This window comes from Nilaparvata lugens, chromosome 3 (genome assembly GCF_014356525.2).
Source record: "Nilaparvata lugens isolate BPH chromosome 3, ASM1435652v1, whole genome shotgun sequence".
In the NCBI taxonomy this organism is placed as follows: domain Eukaryota; kingdom Metazoa; phylum Arthropoda; class Insecta; order Hemiptera; family Delphacidae; genus Nilaparvata; species Nilaparvata lugens.
The window spans coordinates 22,182,133-22,198,805 of NC_052506.1; the positions used below are offsets into that span (position 1 = coordinate 22,182,133).

General features: G+C 34.3%; 1 protein-coding gene across 2 annotated transcripts in view; it reads left to right on the forward strand.

Annotated features, from left to right (window-relative positions):
• The window catches only part of LOC111053030 (coiled-coil domain-containing protein 50), a 41,266-nt gene extending 24,807 nt beyond the window's left edge, over positions 1 to 16,459 (forward strand). For both annotated transcript variants that reach the window (XM_022339857.2, XM_039423303.1), the window contains 6 exons: positions 3,084 to 3,310; positions 5,505 to 5,601; positions 7,728 to 7,850; positions 10,084 to 10,244; positions 12,612 to 12,811; positions 13,396 to 16,459. In XM_022339857.2, the coding sequence (XP_022195549.2) occupies positions 3,084 to 3,310; positions 5,505 to 5,601; positions 7,728 to 7,850; positions 10,084 to 10,244; positions 12,612 to 12,811; positions 13,396 to 13,517 (930 nt within the window). In that variant the 3' untranslated portion in view covers positions 13,518 to 16,459. The remainder of the gene's footprint in view (positions 1 to 3,083; positions 3,311 to 5,504; positions 5,602 to 7,727; positions 7,851 to 10,083; positions 10,245 to 12,611; positions 12,812 to 13,395) is intronic.
• Positions 16,460 to 16,673: the final 214 nt, after the last annotated feature.

A 16,673-nucleotide genomic window follows, 5' to 3' on the forward strand; every position in this document is an offset into this window, starting at 1 on the left:
TCAACATCTCTACTGTGCACTCACAGTATTCGTCGTAGAAGGTCGTCTGGAGTTCAACTTCATCGGGTGTTCAATCCATTTGAACACATACTTGGTGGACATCCATGTTCACAAGTCTACAAGTCGAGGCTGGTCGCACTTTGTCCTCTCCTGGGCATTCCTACTTCTTCAATTCAACATGTCTCAAGCTGAGTAATTTTATATTTTATCCTCAATTTCATTTTGTATTTTTTTAGGCCTTTTTGTCATAATCTCCCGTTTAATGTGTGTTATTACTGGACTCACAATTAATCGTTCAATATATTTGAAACATCGCATTTTGAAGCTTCACCTTTGCTTCATATTTTGAACAGCAATTTTCATTGCAAATTCAATTTTTACATAACCTTACCTTGAAGCCACAGCGCTTCAGTGAACTTTTCAGTTCTTCCTAATTATGTTTATTGTATTATAAGCATTCTAAGTATTGCTTTACTAGTTCTGGTAATAGCTATTACAAATTTTCGGACTTGTCATTACATCGCCTTTCGGCGTATATTTCATTATAACCTATATTTTGTAAATCCCAATTTACATAAGCATTCCAAGTATTGTGTTATTAGTTTTGGCACAAGCCATTTCATATTGTGATCTTGTCACTACATCGCCTTTCGGCGTATATTTCATTATAACCTTATCATATATACCAATTTACATAAGCATTCTAAGTATTGCTTTACTAGTTTTGATACAAGCCATTACAAATTTGGACTTGTCATTGCATCGCTCTTCAGCGTATATTTCTTTTGTGTAATCTGTTTTGTTTACATTTCCATTTACATAACCTACTTTGTTTTACAACGTTTTATTTGCTAGCCTATGTGTAACCTTGCTACAGATCTTTTCCTATTGCAGTTATTACAATAATTAGCCCTTGCTATTATTATTTTCTTTATTCAAGTCACATTTTTACTAGTTTTGAATCTACTGACTTAGTAATTTGATTAAGTTGCTACCGCAATATAGCGTTCAAATAATTGTGCTATTGTTCTGATGTGTGTAATAATTATGTATTGATGAGCTTTCTACCAATTTTAGACAGCACTAAATAATTTTCATTTTTACCAACATTTTTGTCAACTTATGTTTTCTACGATTGAGACGTTTCAAGTCTTATCTCGATTTATTCAAGACTCAAATCGATCTAATCAATTCAAGCATTTTGTTAGCATCTTGCGCATACCCTGTTTTACATATCATCCTATATTGTATTATTCTTTTTTGTTGTACTAATTAACCTTTGTATTTACAGCTAATGTTCTCTGTAGATATTTTGTATACCTATTGAATTATCAAATTGTTTTGTCTTTACGAATTTGGTCTAGTACCTAAATTAAATTTTCATAAAGCAATTCACCCCTTTGAAAATTATATTTTCTTAATAATTCATGGTCAATTTGAGTAGTAGGCATTAAAATAACTTTGCAATTTATCTAATTTCATACAATTATTTTAAAGTCAATTTTGTATTTGAGATACATCAAATTCTCTTTTTTCTGCTTTGTGCTTATGTGCCCATCTGAAATCTAGTTACAGCAACTGCTGTTTTTGTTCATATAAATTTTTTACTATTTTCTGTTGTTTATTAAATTGAATATTGTTAACCAATCTTTTAATTTGGTGTCTTACCCTTTTTTCTTAGCTACTATCAGAGTTACCATTTTGCCTCCAAGCTGCAATCAGTCTTGCAAGCACAGTGGTTACTCATCTCGGATATGTGGAATTTCGTCCATGCAAGTAATAAGACTTATTTATTTCTTACTCATCATTTTTATTCATTCGGCTCATTGCCACACAAATAAGATACAGTCCACTAATTTCTCTTGGACAAATTCTTCAGTTACAGTTTGCTGCACCGAAAGAAACGTTTACGCACGAGCCTTAGGCGAGGGCGGAATGGTTTCTTGAGTGCAGCAGAGGAACTTTGCGCACTTATTTCACATTAAATTTTTCCTACAGTTACCATTGAATATGAGAAGTGGTTGATTATGGGTAAAATGATGGCTGAAATCCATCAAATGTTTGTCTGTATAATTTTGTTATTAATAACAACTTTAATTTATTAAACTTGATAATCCAATTGAAAATTAATAATCGATCATTTATTCAAATTAAAAATTAAATTAATCCAATTAATTTGAAAATTTAAATAATTTTGAGTAAATCTTAATTTCTAAATAATTTTTCAACCAATCAATTTATAAATGAAAAAATATTATTTGAAATAATGAATAATTAATATTCAAAATGTATGATTTAATAAGTTCTCATTTTTATGTATTTGAAAATCAGGAAAAATATAGATAAAACAAATTCGTATTCAAAATACACGCCAACAATGTCAACAGCTGATTGGGATGGCTGCAAGATAATACGCAAAGTATTAAGAGTACGCAAAGTAATACTTTGCGCACTAGAGCGGAAAAGTGATTCTTTGCGTTCTGTAATCAGTACAGGAATGGTCAGGTCACTTTTCAAGGTAACTGTAGGAGAATATAATTTAACCTCAAATAAAGTAGCGAAGAAAAAATAAACATCCAAAAAAACTAAGATAAAAAACCTGACCTCTAAAACACTTGTTCGAAGCCTTTCGCTGTGATGACAATGTATGAGGACATGTGTGTACACACATATTTAATGCCACATCTACATGTTGGCCCAATGAAGGCCAATGTCGACCAGCGCCAGTGTGTGGATGGGTGGTTTGCCAGCGCGGGCATTCATTGACCTACCTAAGGAATTGCACCTTTACCTGGCTGGTTAATCACCTTTAGCACGCTGGTTTGCTAGCGCTGGCCTTCATTGGCTTTCTTAAGGAATTGCACGTTTACCAGGCTGGGCCAATATGTGGCTGTGGCATTACACACTTGTCCTACACAGACACAGAGAGCGGTCAGTCGTTATGAGTTCTGTGGTCATTACAGATCTGCTCAAATAGGATAAAGAAAGAACAGCAGTGAGACCATAATATTATTTATAGTATTTTTAAACAAAACCCCCTACAAAACAATGACTAATAAAGGTTTTTCACTTTGTTCAACTAGGAGAAGGAGCTGCAACGAACAAAAGAGGTGGGGGGCAAGAATCGACACCTGTCGGCAGCTGTTGGAAGCTCGCAAACGGCGCTAGCAACGGCATGTTTGGGCGATGTAAACAGTGTCGGTCTGCCCCTGCCTGCGCAACTCCCTCCGCCCATTACGCATGCGCACAAAAACACCCATCAACAACAGCATCACCAACATCATTTGCAACAACTCACCAAACAGTTTAGGTCGGTAGAATGTTGGTTCTTGTTGAGACTGAAGCTTAATCTAGTTGTAGGCTTGTGCTTGGGTGCAACGTGTCTGTAAGGGTGGCCACTAACGACAGAACAAGTGTGTTTACACTGATGCTCGTCATACATGTTGTTTCATCAGTGGAAGGCTTCGAACAAAAATTTTGAGGTTAACTCAATTCTGTATCACAATGATATTTTTCAGAGGTTTATTTATTGTTTTATTGTTGGAATTTGCTGTCAAATTTCGTTCGAAGCCTCTCTTCTTTGTTCAAAGACATGTGTGTAGGCCTACACTTGTCCTGTCGTTAGTGGTCACCCTAATGTTGAAAAATTTATCACAAAAAGCAGTGTTTTGACGCTGGCTTTGTAAGGCAAAGGTCCTGGGTTCGAATCTCGGCCGTGCAGGATATCTTTCTCGGGTCACTCCTGTGTTTCGGATGGAATCGCTAAAGACGATTTATCACTTATCAGTATCAGAGTTAGTGACCGGTACAGGGAAGGTATAATTCCCATTAGTTTTAATGGGACTATTCCCAATCAGCCACGCCGATTCGTTAAATCACGTCAAATGCCCTGAAATTAATCACGTGCGACGTGAAAAACTGATTCCAGATCAACAAGGTCACTCGATAATTTCGATATACGAGTATAAGTATTTAGTTGTATCGATATCATGTACAGCAACTCACCAAACAGATTAGGCTGGTCGATTTTTTTGTAGCTGTAGCTAAATAATATATACCAGGTATATAGGAGGTCCTGCTGTAGCTAAATAGAGTTGTAGACTTGTACTTGGGTGATGGTCTTTACCACCTTTACTTGGGTAATGTTGGAAAGTTTATCAATCACGTGAGCTATACATTCCGCACCATGAGAGGTGGCCCTTGGTTTTCATTGTTTCAAAAGGTCAGCCAGGGCGGTAACTATATCCCGTGTTTACTTTGCTCATATAATTGATGTATTAATTCAAGAATTGAACCGGAAAGAAGCGACTTGAATATCGTCATTCATATTTTTAAATTCATTCAAGAAGTTACTTTCTACAGTATTTCAATAAAACTCTGAAAAGATGAAAGCTCAATTATTGAAGAATGAGAGTAGTTGTTCAAAAGATTTACTAAGTGATTGAAAGAATAAGACTTTGATATTTTCAATACCACTTTTATTTATTCGAAAATGAATTCATAACTCAGAACCAGGTTTCATGGTAATACCTACCACATCTTCAGCTGAACTAATATGTTTGTTGTTGTTGTTGTTGGAGGAACAGGAAATTCAATTTTAGGTTATGTGTTGGGATTGTAAAAGGGAAGGAGAATGAAAGTTGTTAGTGTGAATGGATGGATTAATGATGAAATTAAACTATGCTAATATTTGTAGAATGGAAAATTACATTGTAAATGGAAATCTAACAACTTTCATCCTCCTTCCCTTTTACAATCCCAACACATAACCTAAAATTGAATATCCTGTTCCTCCAACAACAACAACAAACAGATTAGTTCAGCTGAAGATGTGGTAGGTATTACCATGAAACCTGGTTCTGAATTATGAATTAATTTTCGAATAAATAAAAGTGGTATTGACAATATCAACGTCTTATTCTTTCAATTATGGAGAAATACCACAACATCTCATACCATACAATCAAATTTATTAAGTGAGTTAAACCATAGATAAGATAAGATAAGATTGCATAAGAAGATATCCCATGCTATAGGGCTTCTATGTTCCAAATTTCAATGTTAACTCGAGCTGATATTCCACGTAGTTGTTTTTAGTGAAGCTATGTGACGCTGATAGTCTCTCATACTGTGCCGTTCTTACACTCTCACCTGGCCAAAACAGTAGTAGTCGATAGAAATCGGCTTTAGATAACAAAAAATCTGCTTGAAATTTGGAAAATTAAAGACCTATACACGACCTATAAACAACAACCCATGAGAACATCTTCTTATACTATCTTTTCTCTATGGTTGTACTGAATAATTTGAAAGATTATTTCGAAGTGAAAAGAATGTTAATTCAATGAAAACATATCTGTATAATACGGAGATAGTGGTAACCCGACCCTAAGGTTAACTTACCATTACTACTTGTAAGTTGCCATATTAGTGACCCAATTATTTCTAATTGAATGAAGTATTCTCTATATTGTGTGAAAAACTAATTTTTGATTTCTTTTTAGAGCTACCAATGTACAGGAGGATCTAGACGAACCAGATCTGACCGATTTGGAGTTCCAAGAAGAAATGATGCGACAAATGCAAGAGAAAAAAGATGAGGTAAAAATATTTGACATATAATAATTTAAACTAATTAGAAATCAACTTTGAACTGTCAGCAGTGGTGTTATTAAGGATAAATTCTGGCAAATTGAAGTCTATCCTACTTCAATAAGAATTATTATTTTATCTTTCTTAGCCTGCTTTTTGTTCAATTGTTAGCCTGTTTTTCGTTCAATTGTTTTGCATGTTTACAAATTGATTTTGTTACTTATCTGAAAGTAAAGATGATATCATAAAGAGAACTTTTCATTGATTGACTCACTCTTGGATGTTTTTAATGACAAAATATGTTAACTCTGATTACTTCATTCATGGACACTGGTTTTAATGACAAAACATGCATTGAAAACTATTATAGTTCAATACAAACATTTTACAGTATTTTTTCAAAATACTTTTTTGTATTACAAAATATAAATTATTACAAATCGAGATCATAGCATTTCACTCCTGATATGGATTCAAGATGCTTTGTCGGCATTTAAGTAAAAGTTTGAAAATTCACCTGAATGTCTCTCAATTAAATTTTGTTTTTGATTAGTTTATTCTTTTGTTTCCTCCTGAATTATTTCCGGATTATAATCCCGCCAGTAGGCGTTTGGACGATTGATTTTTTATCAAATCACCCTCTCACTCTCCATTATCCACAAAAGCTCATTTGGGCATCATCTGTAATAATGCATCTCTGAATTATATTTTGTTTCGTGTTTTGTCAATTTTTTTGTTTTCCAGTTTCAGTTTTTGTTTGAAGCCTGCTGTAATAATCTATCTCTGAATTATATTTTGTTTCTGTTTTGCAAATTCTTTTGTTTTACAGTTTTAGTTTTTGTTTGAAGTCTGATGTTTTGTGCAATTGAGAAGTGATTTAGTGGCTGTTTGGCGGTCGGCGAGTGTAAGGCTGGTTCACATTGATTGCAAAACTGTGACTAGAGTTACACTCGTCAATTGCTGCAGCTCTTTCTGCCTGCTCACTGACAACACTTCAAGCTGCCAACGTTAGGCTATAGTTTTTAGTTATATTTATTAAAATAGATAAATTTGAGTTTGAAATTCTTAGATTCAGCTTATTAAGTTTAGTGGTTGGTTAAAATGGATGTATTTCAATTTGTAATCAATACAATCAGTAATTTAATTATTTTAGTATATACTTTTAGTCTCTCGTCTTTTTTGATCATTTTGAACATATCACGTTCAGTTCGTTTGTCAAAGTGGACACGCAGATTAAAAATCAATCAATTCTTTTTATTTTATTTGATAGTTCATTTCCGTTTTGCTTTTCTTATTTGTTTTTGATTATCATTTAATCTCTGATCCTTGTTGGCTTACATCTATTTGTTCATTATATTTATTCATTTAGTTTGTTTAGTTTATACTTAGTTACTCAAGTAGATTAAAACCTTATTGTATTTTAGTTAATATTTTATCGTTCATTATTTTATTATAGTTTGCTTTATAACCTAATTGAATTTGTCAAAAATGTTTCATATGTTGTAGCCTCACTGCATCAATGATTATTGTGCTCTTAGAACAAATGTTATTAACTGTAATGATCTGTACTGTATCGGTTTAAAACTCAATTATTGATTTCTCTTTACAATAAAATGATTGTTCTTCCAATTCTTCATAATTATCAATTTTATTTCTCCCAAACACTGCACTGTACCGATTGTATTGTTCTGTAGTTTTTCTATGATTTTTCTTACATTTGTGGTATATATATTTTTTCTATTTATTTTGTATATGAATTCTCTAATTTAAAATGTTCCATTCTCATTTATTTTAATAGTACCGTTCTTGCAAACTTTGTTGCAGCTTTCTTTTGATAACCGTTATTGTAAATAATACGTTCTGATAAACGCAAGTTCAAATACTTGACATATTTCAGTGATATCAAGAAGTGATCGACTTATCAAGATTAATTTTGTTTTAAGCATCTGACAAGATCTATCTACCTGTAATCACGTGTTATTTGAAATAAAAAAAATATACTATTTAATAATACTACAATAAAGTTTTTCATTGTTATTGATCGGCATACATACATGCTATATTACATAGGAAGTATGAACTGTTGAAACAAAATTTATTTCTAAGGAGAGTGATTGATTGTTGTATTGATGTAGGAATTGGCAAAACTGCTGCAACAACAAGAAGAGGAGATGGACTCGCTGGGAATGGTAGACAAGGACAGATTGATGGCAATAGAGGCTCAGGACAAGGAACTGGCCAAACTGCTGCAGGATAGGGTGAGTTCAACTATCTAAAGGCTAATATTTTAACATTCAGGCAATAGATTAGTTAGTTATATAGATAGATGGATACTTACTTACTTTACGAGTCCGGTAAACACTTCCAAAAAATAGCTGCCGCAATAGCATTTTCTGAGCCTAACATTAAGTCGGGTGGTAAGCGGGCAGCAATTCAGGTGTTCCTGGTCCTGGACTTCTCCACACATGCAGTTTACGTTCAGGTAAACCCATTTCACCTTTTTGTATTTGCACTTAGCTACTGCCACCCGCAGCCGATTTAGTGACTTGCATACACTATACGTGAGGCTCCCTCCAGGTGGTAATGCCTCAGATACAGTGACCCGGGCTTTCTCTTTCAATAGTTGAAGACGGGCCGCTGTAGGAGTTGATTGCATTGAATGGGTCCTAGCCATAAAGCTCTTTCTTGGCTTGAGACGTTTTACCTGCATTTGATGACCATAAAGAGGGTGCCTAGGGTCGGTTTCCTGCTTTAATCTTTGCACATCACCAGACACTTTTCTCCTTATAGCAGGAGGTGCTATTCCTGATAGAGGGAACATTTCACCTCTTGTATAATTTTCAGTGTATCCACACTACCAACTTTCCATTACTTACCAATTCTCACTACAACTGGAATTTCTTTCAAATTAATAATACTGTTTTCATCTTCCACTTCCTCCATGTTTCACACTTCACATTTGCTAATTCATGCACATGAAACACTGTAAAAAAACGATTACTAACCCAAACGAATAATACACGAATAAGAATAACCTCACTTTTAAAACAATAATACAATATTTCAAATGCGAAAATTTCCGTTAAAGCTGTGTGTGTAGAGACTGTGGGACGTGGGGATGAGGAGAACGCAGCTACCGAAAACTCCCGACACAAGCCAAGAACGAGCGAAGCCTAAATACATCGCAGCCGGTTGCGATGTATTTCGAGCATTATTTGAATGGTCTGAAACCTGTTGGCTGGGGCTCTAGCCAAGGACTGTAGGGGGACTGGAGTGATCCGCAAGCCTTCTGCGCTTCATATTCATATTGAGCGTCATACTCATCATATTCTTATCGGTTTTTTTGATTTTGGAGTTTTTGAACATAATTTCGGGTTTTGAAGCCTACAAATGTACATTTAATAGTCAAGATTATTTTAATATTTTTAGTCCAATTCCTCTACTCATCGCCGCATCAAACGATGACCGGACGCCTCGCCACTGGTTCTGAGTGTGTGGGGATTGGCTCCCCATGTGTTCCCAGTCAGTTCACAGATTATACAGTTTCTTGCAGCAACCTTTTTACACGTCATTGAGCAATGCTCCTTATATGTCAATGTTCGATCCAGGATCACTCCTAAGTATCTTAATGTGGCACAATGCTGAAGCTTCTGTCCCTGCCATGTTATATTGAGTTCTCGCTTGGCCTCCCTGTTTCTCAAATGAAAAGCACATGTTTGTGTTTTGCTTGGATTGGGTTTCAGGTGGTTACTATTGTAATACTCTGCCAAATATTCTAGAGCTGAGGATAACTTATTCTCAATTCTTCTGTATGCGCCATCTACTAGATAGATTTTTTTTATTGATTCATACAATAAGTACATCATTAAAATGATAGGGGGAGAAAAAATAAGGTAACCTTGTGTTATTCCTCTCCCAAATTTAGATAAGGTTACACATAGTAATGTAGGATATCTTATATTTCAAAATAAGACTGCTAACTCGCTTCATAAACTTCTGTTTATTTTCATTTTACAACTATCTTTTTCGCACAACATAATTATTTGAGCCCATTTCAATGACTGAATTTTTATTTTTGGTGAGTTTGTTACTTTAATTAATAACATTTTAAACACATGTTAAAATCATTTGTGGGATGGTAACTCTAAACATAAGTTATATACTAATATATCATATAAGTTATAGATACATGAGACTTGGCCCGTGCTTACGGTTTTAAGTGAATATCACTCACTTGTTAACGTCTCCACTCAAATATAATGTATTTTCAATTGAACAGTCGGCTCAATTATTGCACAATAATTTCGTGTTTCGGATGGACACGTTAACCGTCGGTCCCGGCTGTCTAAAAAGCAGTCGTTAGGTCATGTCAGAGGCCCTGGAATTGATCAGTTGCGAACTGACACCAGACCTGAGCCAGCTAGGTCACTCGATATTATTATTGTTATTCGTAAACATAAAGCTAATTTTGGTTGAATTTCTGTTTGGTAGGAACGAGCAAAAGCGAGAAGAGCAAGAGAGAGAGCCAAGCAGAGAGCTCTGCTCAAGAAGCAGCAGCAGCAAGAGAGAGACGGTGCGGAGAGAGAGGTGGGGGAGATGCCCTCGCCATCGCGACCCAACAACCTTGATGTCATCAGGATAAACAAACCAAAGTAAGCAAAACGGTCAAGTTGCCTATAAGGTACAGTTTATCATAGAATAAGCATAAATGTATAGAAAGTTTATCGTCATGCTAAATAGTGAGGACTGAATTTTGGACCGTTATCAGCGCTTCCTCTGTGGAACTACTTGAAAAACTGAGAGATGCGCCTCATAGCTTGAAGTACCTAACAGACTACGTGGATTGGAGTAAAGGTGCAATTCCTAAAGCCTGGTTTTCACTAGTAGAGTTATTGGTCGAGTAACTGGCATACTAACTCAACCGAGCTAACTCTACTCTACTTATTCGAGAAACTGTTTTTACTACAATTGAGAATAGTAGGTAAAGTGTGTTGTCTAGTGAACAGAACTAACCTTAAAATGTCAATACTTTTCAATAAATTAACACTTGAACACTTATGAACCTTATTACTGTTGTATTTTGATAACTTTGAAAACACTCAATGTGAGTGTTTTTTTACTCTTAAAAGTTATCAGAATACAATAGTAATAATATTGGTGAAAACAAGATGGATAACCAACAACGGACCTATTAACATTTTTAATAAATATCAATACTTCTTAAACTTGATAGCCTACGGCACGACTACTCCACTAGCTCGAGACTGTTTTCATTATCATAGTAGTGGTAGAGTAGAGTGAGAAGCGGTAGAGTAGATTGAGAAGCGTTGGTGAGGGAAGGCAAGTGTTAGAGTACTATCCCACGGTGCTATACCACTCTACTCTACTCTACTAAAAACTAGTACTCTACCATGACTCTAGTCCACCATGAACTTTTTCATTGTGAGAGTCCACAAGATAGTTAGTACTTGCCCAGGGATCTCTACCACTAACTCTACTAATGAAAACCAGGCTTAAGTGTCGACTGTAGCCGCGCTATATTAACGGCTGTAGTCTATTCATGACTATTATTGTTGTCTATTATGTCGACTATAGCCGCTACAGTCGTCGCGTAGGAATTTGACCGGCCCTTCGAGCTCTATTCCATGAGAAATATACTTTTGTAAGCTTTATATATTAGTTTATTTATTTATTAAGGATGGCCACTAACGACAGCACAAGTGTGTTGTACATTTGTGAGGACACAAGTCATCAGCGAAAGGCTTCGAACGAAATTTGTTGAAGTTAGGATTTTGTATACCAGTTTTTTTTGTTTATTTTCTCTTCGCTGCTCTATTTGAGGTTAAATTATTTTTGTATCATTATAATTTGTGATTTCCCAGTGGCTTATTTATTGTTATTCGTTGTTTATTCTATGTTACAAGCTGCTCTCAAACAGCTGATTTTTGTTCGAAGCCTTTTTCGTGAATGTCTTTTTCTTTTTAAGACATGTCCGTTCATACATGCTCGACACCTGTCGTTAGTGGCCAACCGCAGTGATATACACATCAACCAAATATCCCCCCACGGCAGATAAGGCAATGCTATCTCTTGCATGGCACTCCGTCATCGACTTCTCGCATCGCCTAAAGAGCTTTTGGACAAAAAAGACTCCATCTTACAGGTGTTATCTTTTGCATGTAATCAGTGTAATTTTATTTCCTTTCCAACAATTATGAGAATTACAACATTGAAGGTGTACACTAGGACTAGATTCCAGAAGTAGAAAAAATTTCGTTTGAAAATGAGAGTGTACAGTCCGGGTCCTGTAGCTTTGCCTATCGGCGGACGTCCACTAGACTACAATACGACCCGTTCAAAAACATCGAACATTTTTGAAAATGTATCTTTCAATAAGCAACAGATGCTCATTTGTATCTCTCAAAAGCAACGTGTTGCATCCGAAAAGATACACAAGGAGCTTTTTGGAGTTACGTCCTTTTAGCGCAACACAGCCTATCAGCTGACATTCGTTCAACATGCTCTTTCCATTGTTGGCATTCGTTGCAACTCTCTCATTCATGAAGAATCTCTTTGTGTAGCGAGCTTCCTCCATCTAGGGATATATGGTCTCTGAAGCCTGATGTTTTAGCAAAGCTACGGGACGCGTACTGTAAGGCTCAACTCACACTTACGCAACTCAGGTCGAGAAGAGACTCGACCCTAGTCGAGAGCATGTGTTTCCAAATGGTGACACTCAGACCAGTCGATTCTAGTCTCCGCGACGTCACCATTTGAAAACACATGCTCTCGACTAGAATCGAGTCTCTTCTCGACCTGAGTCGCGTAAGTGTGAGTTGAGCCTAACTGGTATTTCAAATTATCCATAATTCTCCATATTGAGACCATTATGATTAAGCACTAATATTTCTTCTTACTTTACGGCATTTGTCTACTCGATTTTAATTGTATGGCAAATAAATTGAATTTGAATTGATTGCCCAACCCTTTACGATTGACTGATTGTGTGCTGGTTGCAGGATGCCGGAACCGGAAGAGATTGAGAGTGTGGCGAGTGGGTGTAGTGGTGGGGGTGGGGGTGGCGTTCACACACTGCCCACCAACATTGCAATGGCCATCGACCCCACCTACACCCCGCCCCACCCCACTCTGTCGCACCATAGCACCACCACCACATCTAGCTCCATATCCAGTCCGTCCTACTCTCTGCCCTCACCAGGTAATTCATTTATTTATACATTCATAGATGATCCAGTATCATTCTAAACTTGTTATAAATGATACAGTATAATTCTAACTAGTTATAAATTATTGGGAAAGGAACATCAACAGGCTCAAATCCCAAAACTGTTCCTTTCCCAAATGTTGATAGAAATAGTCCAAAAATAGGTTATGTTCATCACTTCATAATTTCTGTACAATTCTTTTTATTTAATTTTATATCATTTCATACTGTTCAATTGTAATCAGTCAATTCAATCGACACATTTAATCAATATTTTTAATGTTACCCTAATCCTGAAATATACTGACGAACAAGATGAGGTGTTTCCTTCCATCAAAATAAATAAAAATGTTCTTGAATACATGGGTCTTAAAATGTTCAATCTTATAATTTTGTGGCGGCCTCATGAGGGTACTTGAATGATGTCATTATTTATCAATTCTAGATTCTAGTTTATGTTTTCGAGATTTACTAAACTAAACCTCCTTGATGCATGCCTACGATAGATATGAGCGCATCCTTATAGTTTGTGAAGTTTCTACACAATATTCTCAAGAATGTCTTTGTCGTTTTGTTAGATTTCGAAGAAGAAGATGATAGCCCTGTCCCACCCTACATGCCAATCCAAGGTCAAAGAAGAACTTCGTCGCTGGAGAAGAAACACAAAAAGAACAAGAAGGACAGTTGCAAGCAGCAGTAGTTGCGAAAATTCGTGATAATTTTTTTTTTTGGAAAATCAATGTTGATAGGCAGCAATTCGGGGTCGTGTCTTATGAACGTTCCTAGCCAAGCTCGTTTTGGTTGTCTACCAATCAGCCACTACAATATTTGTGATTGGCTGTTTGGTGAGAAGAACTTTCTTAGTCCCGCACGCGTCAGTTGCCTAGCAACCTTGAACAATCAGTAGGATTCAAGCACAGCTGGTTGCTAGGCAACCAAAGCATGCTTGGCTAAGATCGTTATTAAGAAACGTTTATACGACCCTTGATCATTACGATTACCATAAGTATAGTGTAAGTAAAGTAATATCTGCATTTTCTTGATAAGGTTGTCTTCATTACCAGATAATAGGAGTATTGGTAATTCTAATTTACTCCTTAATATGTATGATCTTATGAAGATGAAAATTTTAATTATTGAACAAATGTGCAACAATAATTTTATTACATTATGTTGGTGATTGTCATTACGAAAGTTTTCAAACCAATTGGAGGATTCTAATAGAATTGTAAGTGTAATTTTAATTTATAGATTGATCAAATCTTCATGGAATATGGTTTCGATTTCCTGTTAGAACATTTAGAATTTTATTATACAACGCACAAGCTGGGCCCTGTTGCATGAGGAAATGCAAGCTAATATTTTAGTAATTTGCTATTCTAATAACCAGCTAACTACTAGTATTATTAATTTGTATTTTAGCATTCAATAGGCTCCTGAAAGCTGTTTCAATCATTGTGAAAAACCAATTTGTAATACTTGATTTTGTGGATGGATTTAAACTGTATGATGTTAGTTTAAAAAATTAAGCAGCAGTATATGTTGAAAGGTACTACGCTAAAATACTATAGAATTGGAACTTGATCACGATGAAATCACGATCAGATTGATTTAGAGCTTCTAAAATAATAGATTTAGATAATATGAAAAATAATGAATGTTCTTATAAAGAATCAGAACTACATCAAGATGGAATCATGAAAAGGCTGCTACTACCAGTTTTATTTAGTTAATTGATATGAAACATATTAATTTTTAATATACTCGTAAATATGAATGCAGCTTTGTTCAGTTAGCAATTATCATACCAAATTAACTACTTATCACAGAATGCTGATAAACTAATATGAATAGTAGAAACATGTTTGTATGGCTTTTTGTTGGTAGCGAGTCTGTTACGGGACCATCTAATGCGAATAGTATAATAGTGTGCTAGAAAATAATTGTAACAATGTTTTTTAGCACAAATTTGAAGTCAATTAATTGAAATGGAATTTGCACTGCCAGAACTGCCTTAATATTGAAACCATATTTTGGTATCTAATTTTTACTTGAATAGTTTAGTTGAGATTTTGTATCGAATAGCAAAGAATCTCAATGCTGTTTATTTTTTGAGAAAGCTTTAAATAAATGTTAGTGTATGTGGTGTAATGTGAGTGATTAACCAAATGTGGAATTAGATTAGCATTATTAGCTGCATATTTTAAAGTAATAGAGAAGGATATTTTTCAATAGTCCAGGTGTTTTCTATCTTACTATTTTTAACTAAAGTGATTCTACATTTTTCTATTGATATATAATATTATACTTACATTTTCATAGAATAACATCATTTTTTTATTTTTCAACAGAATAATATTTTTAATTAACTGGAGGTTTATAAAAAAATATTAGTCAACTCAACCAAGTGTACTTATAAACTAAAGCTGCGTTTACATCAAAGTTATTAACAAAATCCTTAGATTCTATTAGATTGAACAGAACTTGACAAACACATAATATGTGTATGAAAAGTCATGTTCAATCTAATATCAATAGAATCTATAAGGATTTTGTTAATAACTTTGGTGTAAACGCAGCTTTACATTGAACTTTTATATAAATTTTATACGATAAGTTATAACAACTGATTCTTGATTTGAAAATTATCAAGTTTCATAACTTATATTCTACTAATTCGTGATATAAGGTTTGCTTGTTTGACTTAACTAATCCAGCATGTTTTTTTATAATTTTAATCCATGTCTTACTAATGAAAACCCATTGAAGAAGCTACTGTATCAATTCTCATACATTTTTAAAACGTTTATTCTTTAAATGCCACTTAAATAATTGCAATAAGTTATCCAATTATTTTTCTCGTCAATATGGTAGCTCTAATCGCACATTTTCTAATATTATACTTCTATGAATTTGAGTACTTTTATAAACTTGTTGTACTGAAAGCAATTATTTGTAATATGATTTAGATTGTAATTCAGTAGTATATATCAAAATTCAACTTTTAAGCTGGTATCCCAACATGTAATCAAATTCAACTCTTATCATGAATTTGTTTATCAATTTATTCTTCCTCAATGCAGCTTTATCATGAGATGAAAGTAATTTTGTTTAATTTCGACGAATTCAGTATTCTTGAAACACAGTATTATCATTCCATTTCTGTATTCCAAGTTATATTTCATTCTACAGACTAATTCTTCCTCAAAAATATACTCTTACAACGAAGACTTGTGAAATAGTATTATTGTATATACATTTCTTATCTATTCTCCAACTGCAATAATTTTGTTTTGTAGCTATAGATTCCATAGTCTATATGAGATCTACATAACAAAAATTTATTTTCAAAAATATTTAGTGCCGGTTGCTTGATGAAAGCCGGTTAAATTTTAATCATGATTAATTTCATGATTGAAATTTAACCGGATTTTGTGCAATCGGGTCTTAGCTGTTAATCATTGTGTTGTTTTTTGTTATCAATATTATTTGTTTATAATCTATCAAATGTAAGCTGTATAACCATTTATTCGATGTATTATTTGTAGATTTTTAAAATATATTTTATTGTATGTGATAACTTTATATTACTGTACTAGACGTTGTTTTGATGAATTTAAATATATTATTATGATCACTTAATATCGATTAGTTTAGTTTTTTCAACTGTATAGTGATCCTTTCTCCCTTCCTAGAAAAATATTTACCTTATCATGAATATAAAAAATCTGTGATTTTAGTCGGTAACACGTCCGGTCGCACTTACAATCGATTAATTTGATTGCCTAAACTTTATCGAATTTTAGAGAAAGCGATTTTGTATTACGGTATTTGGATCACAGTACCTAACAACATT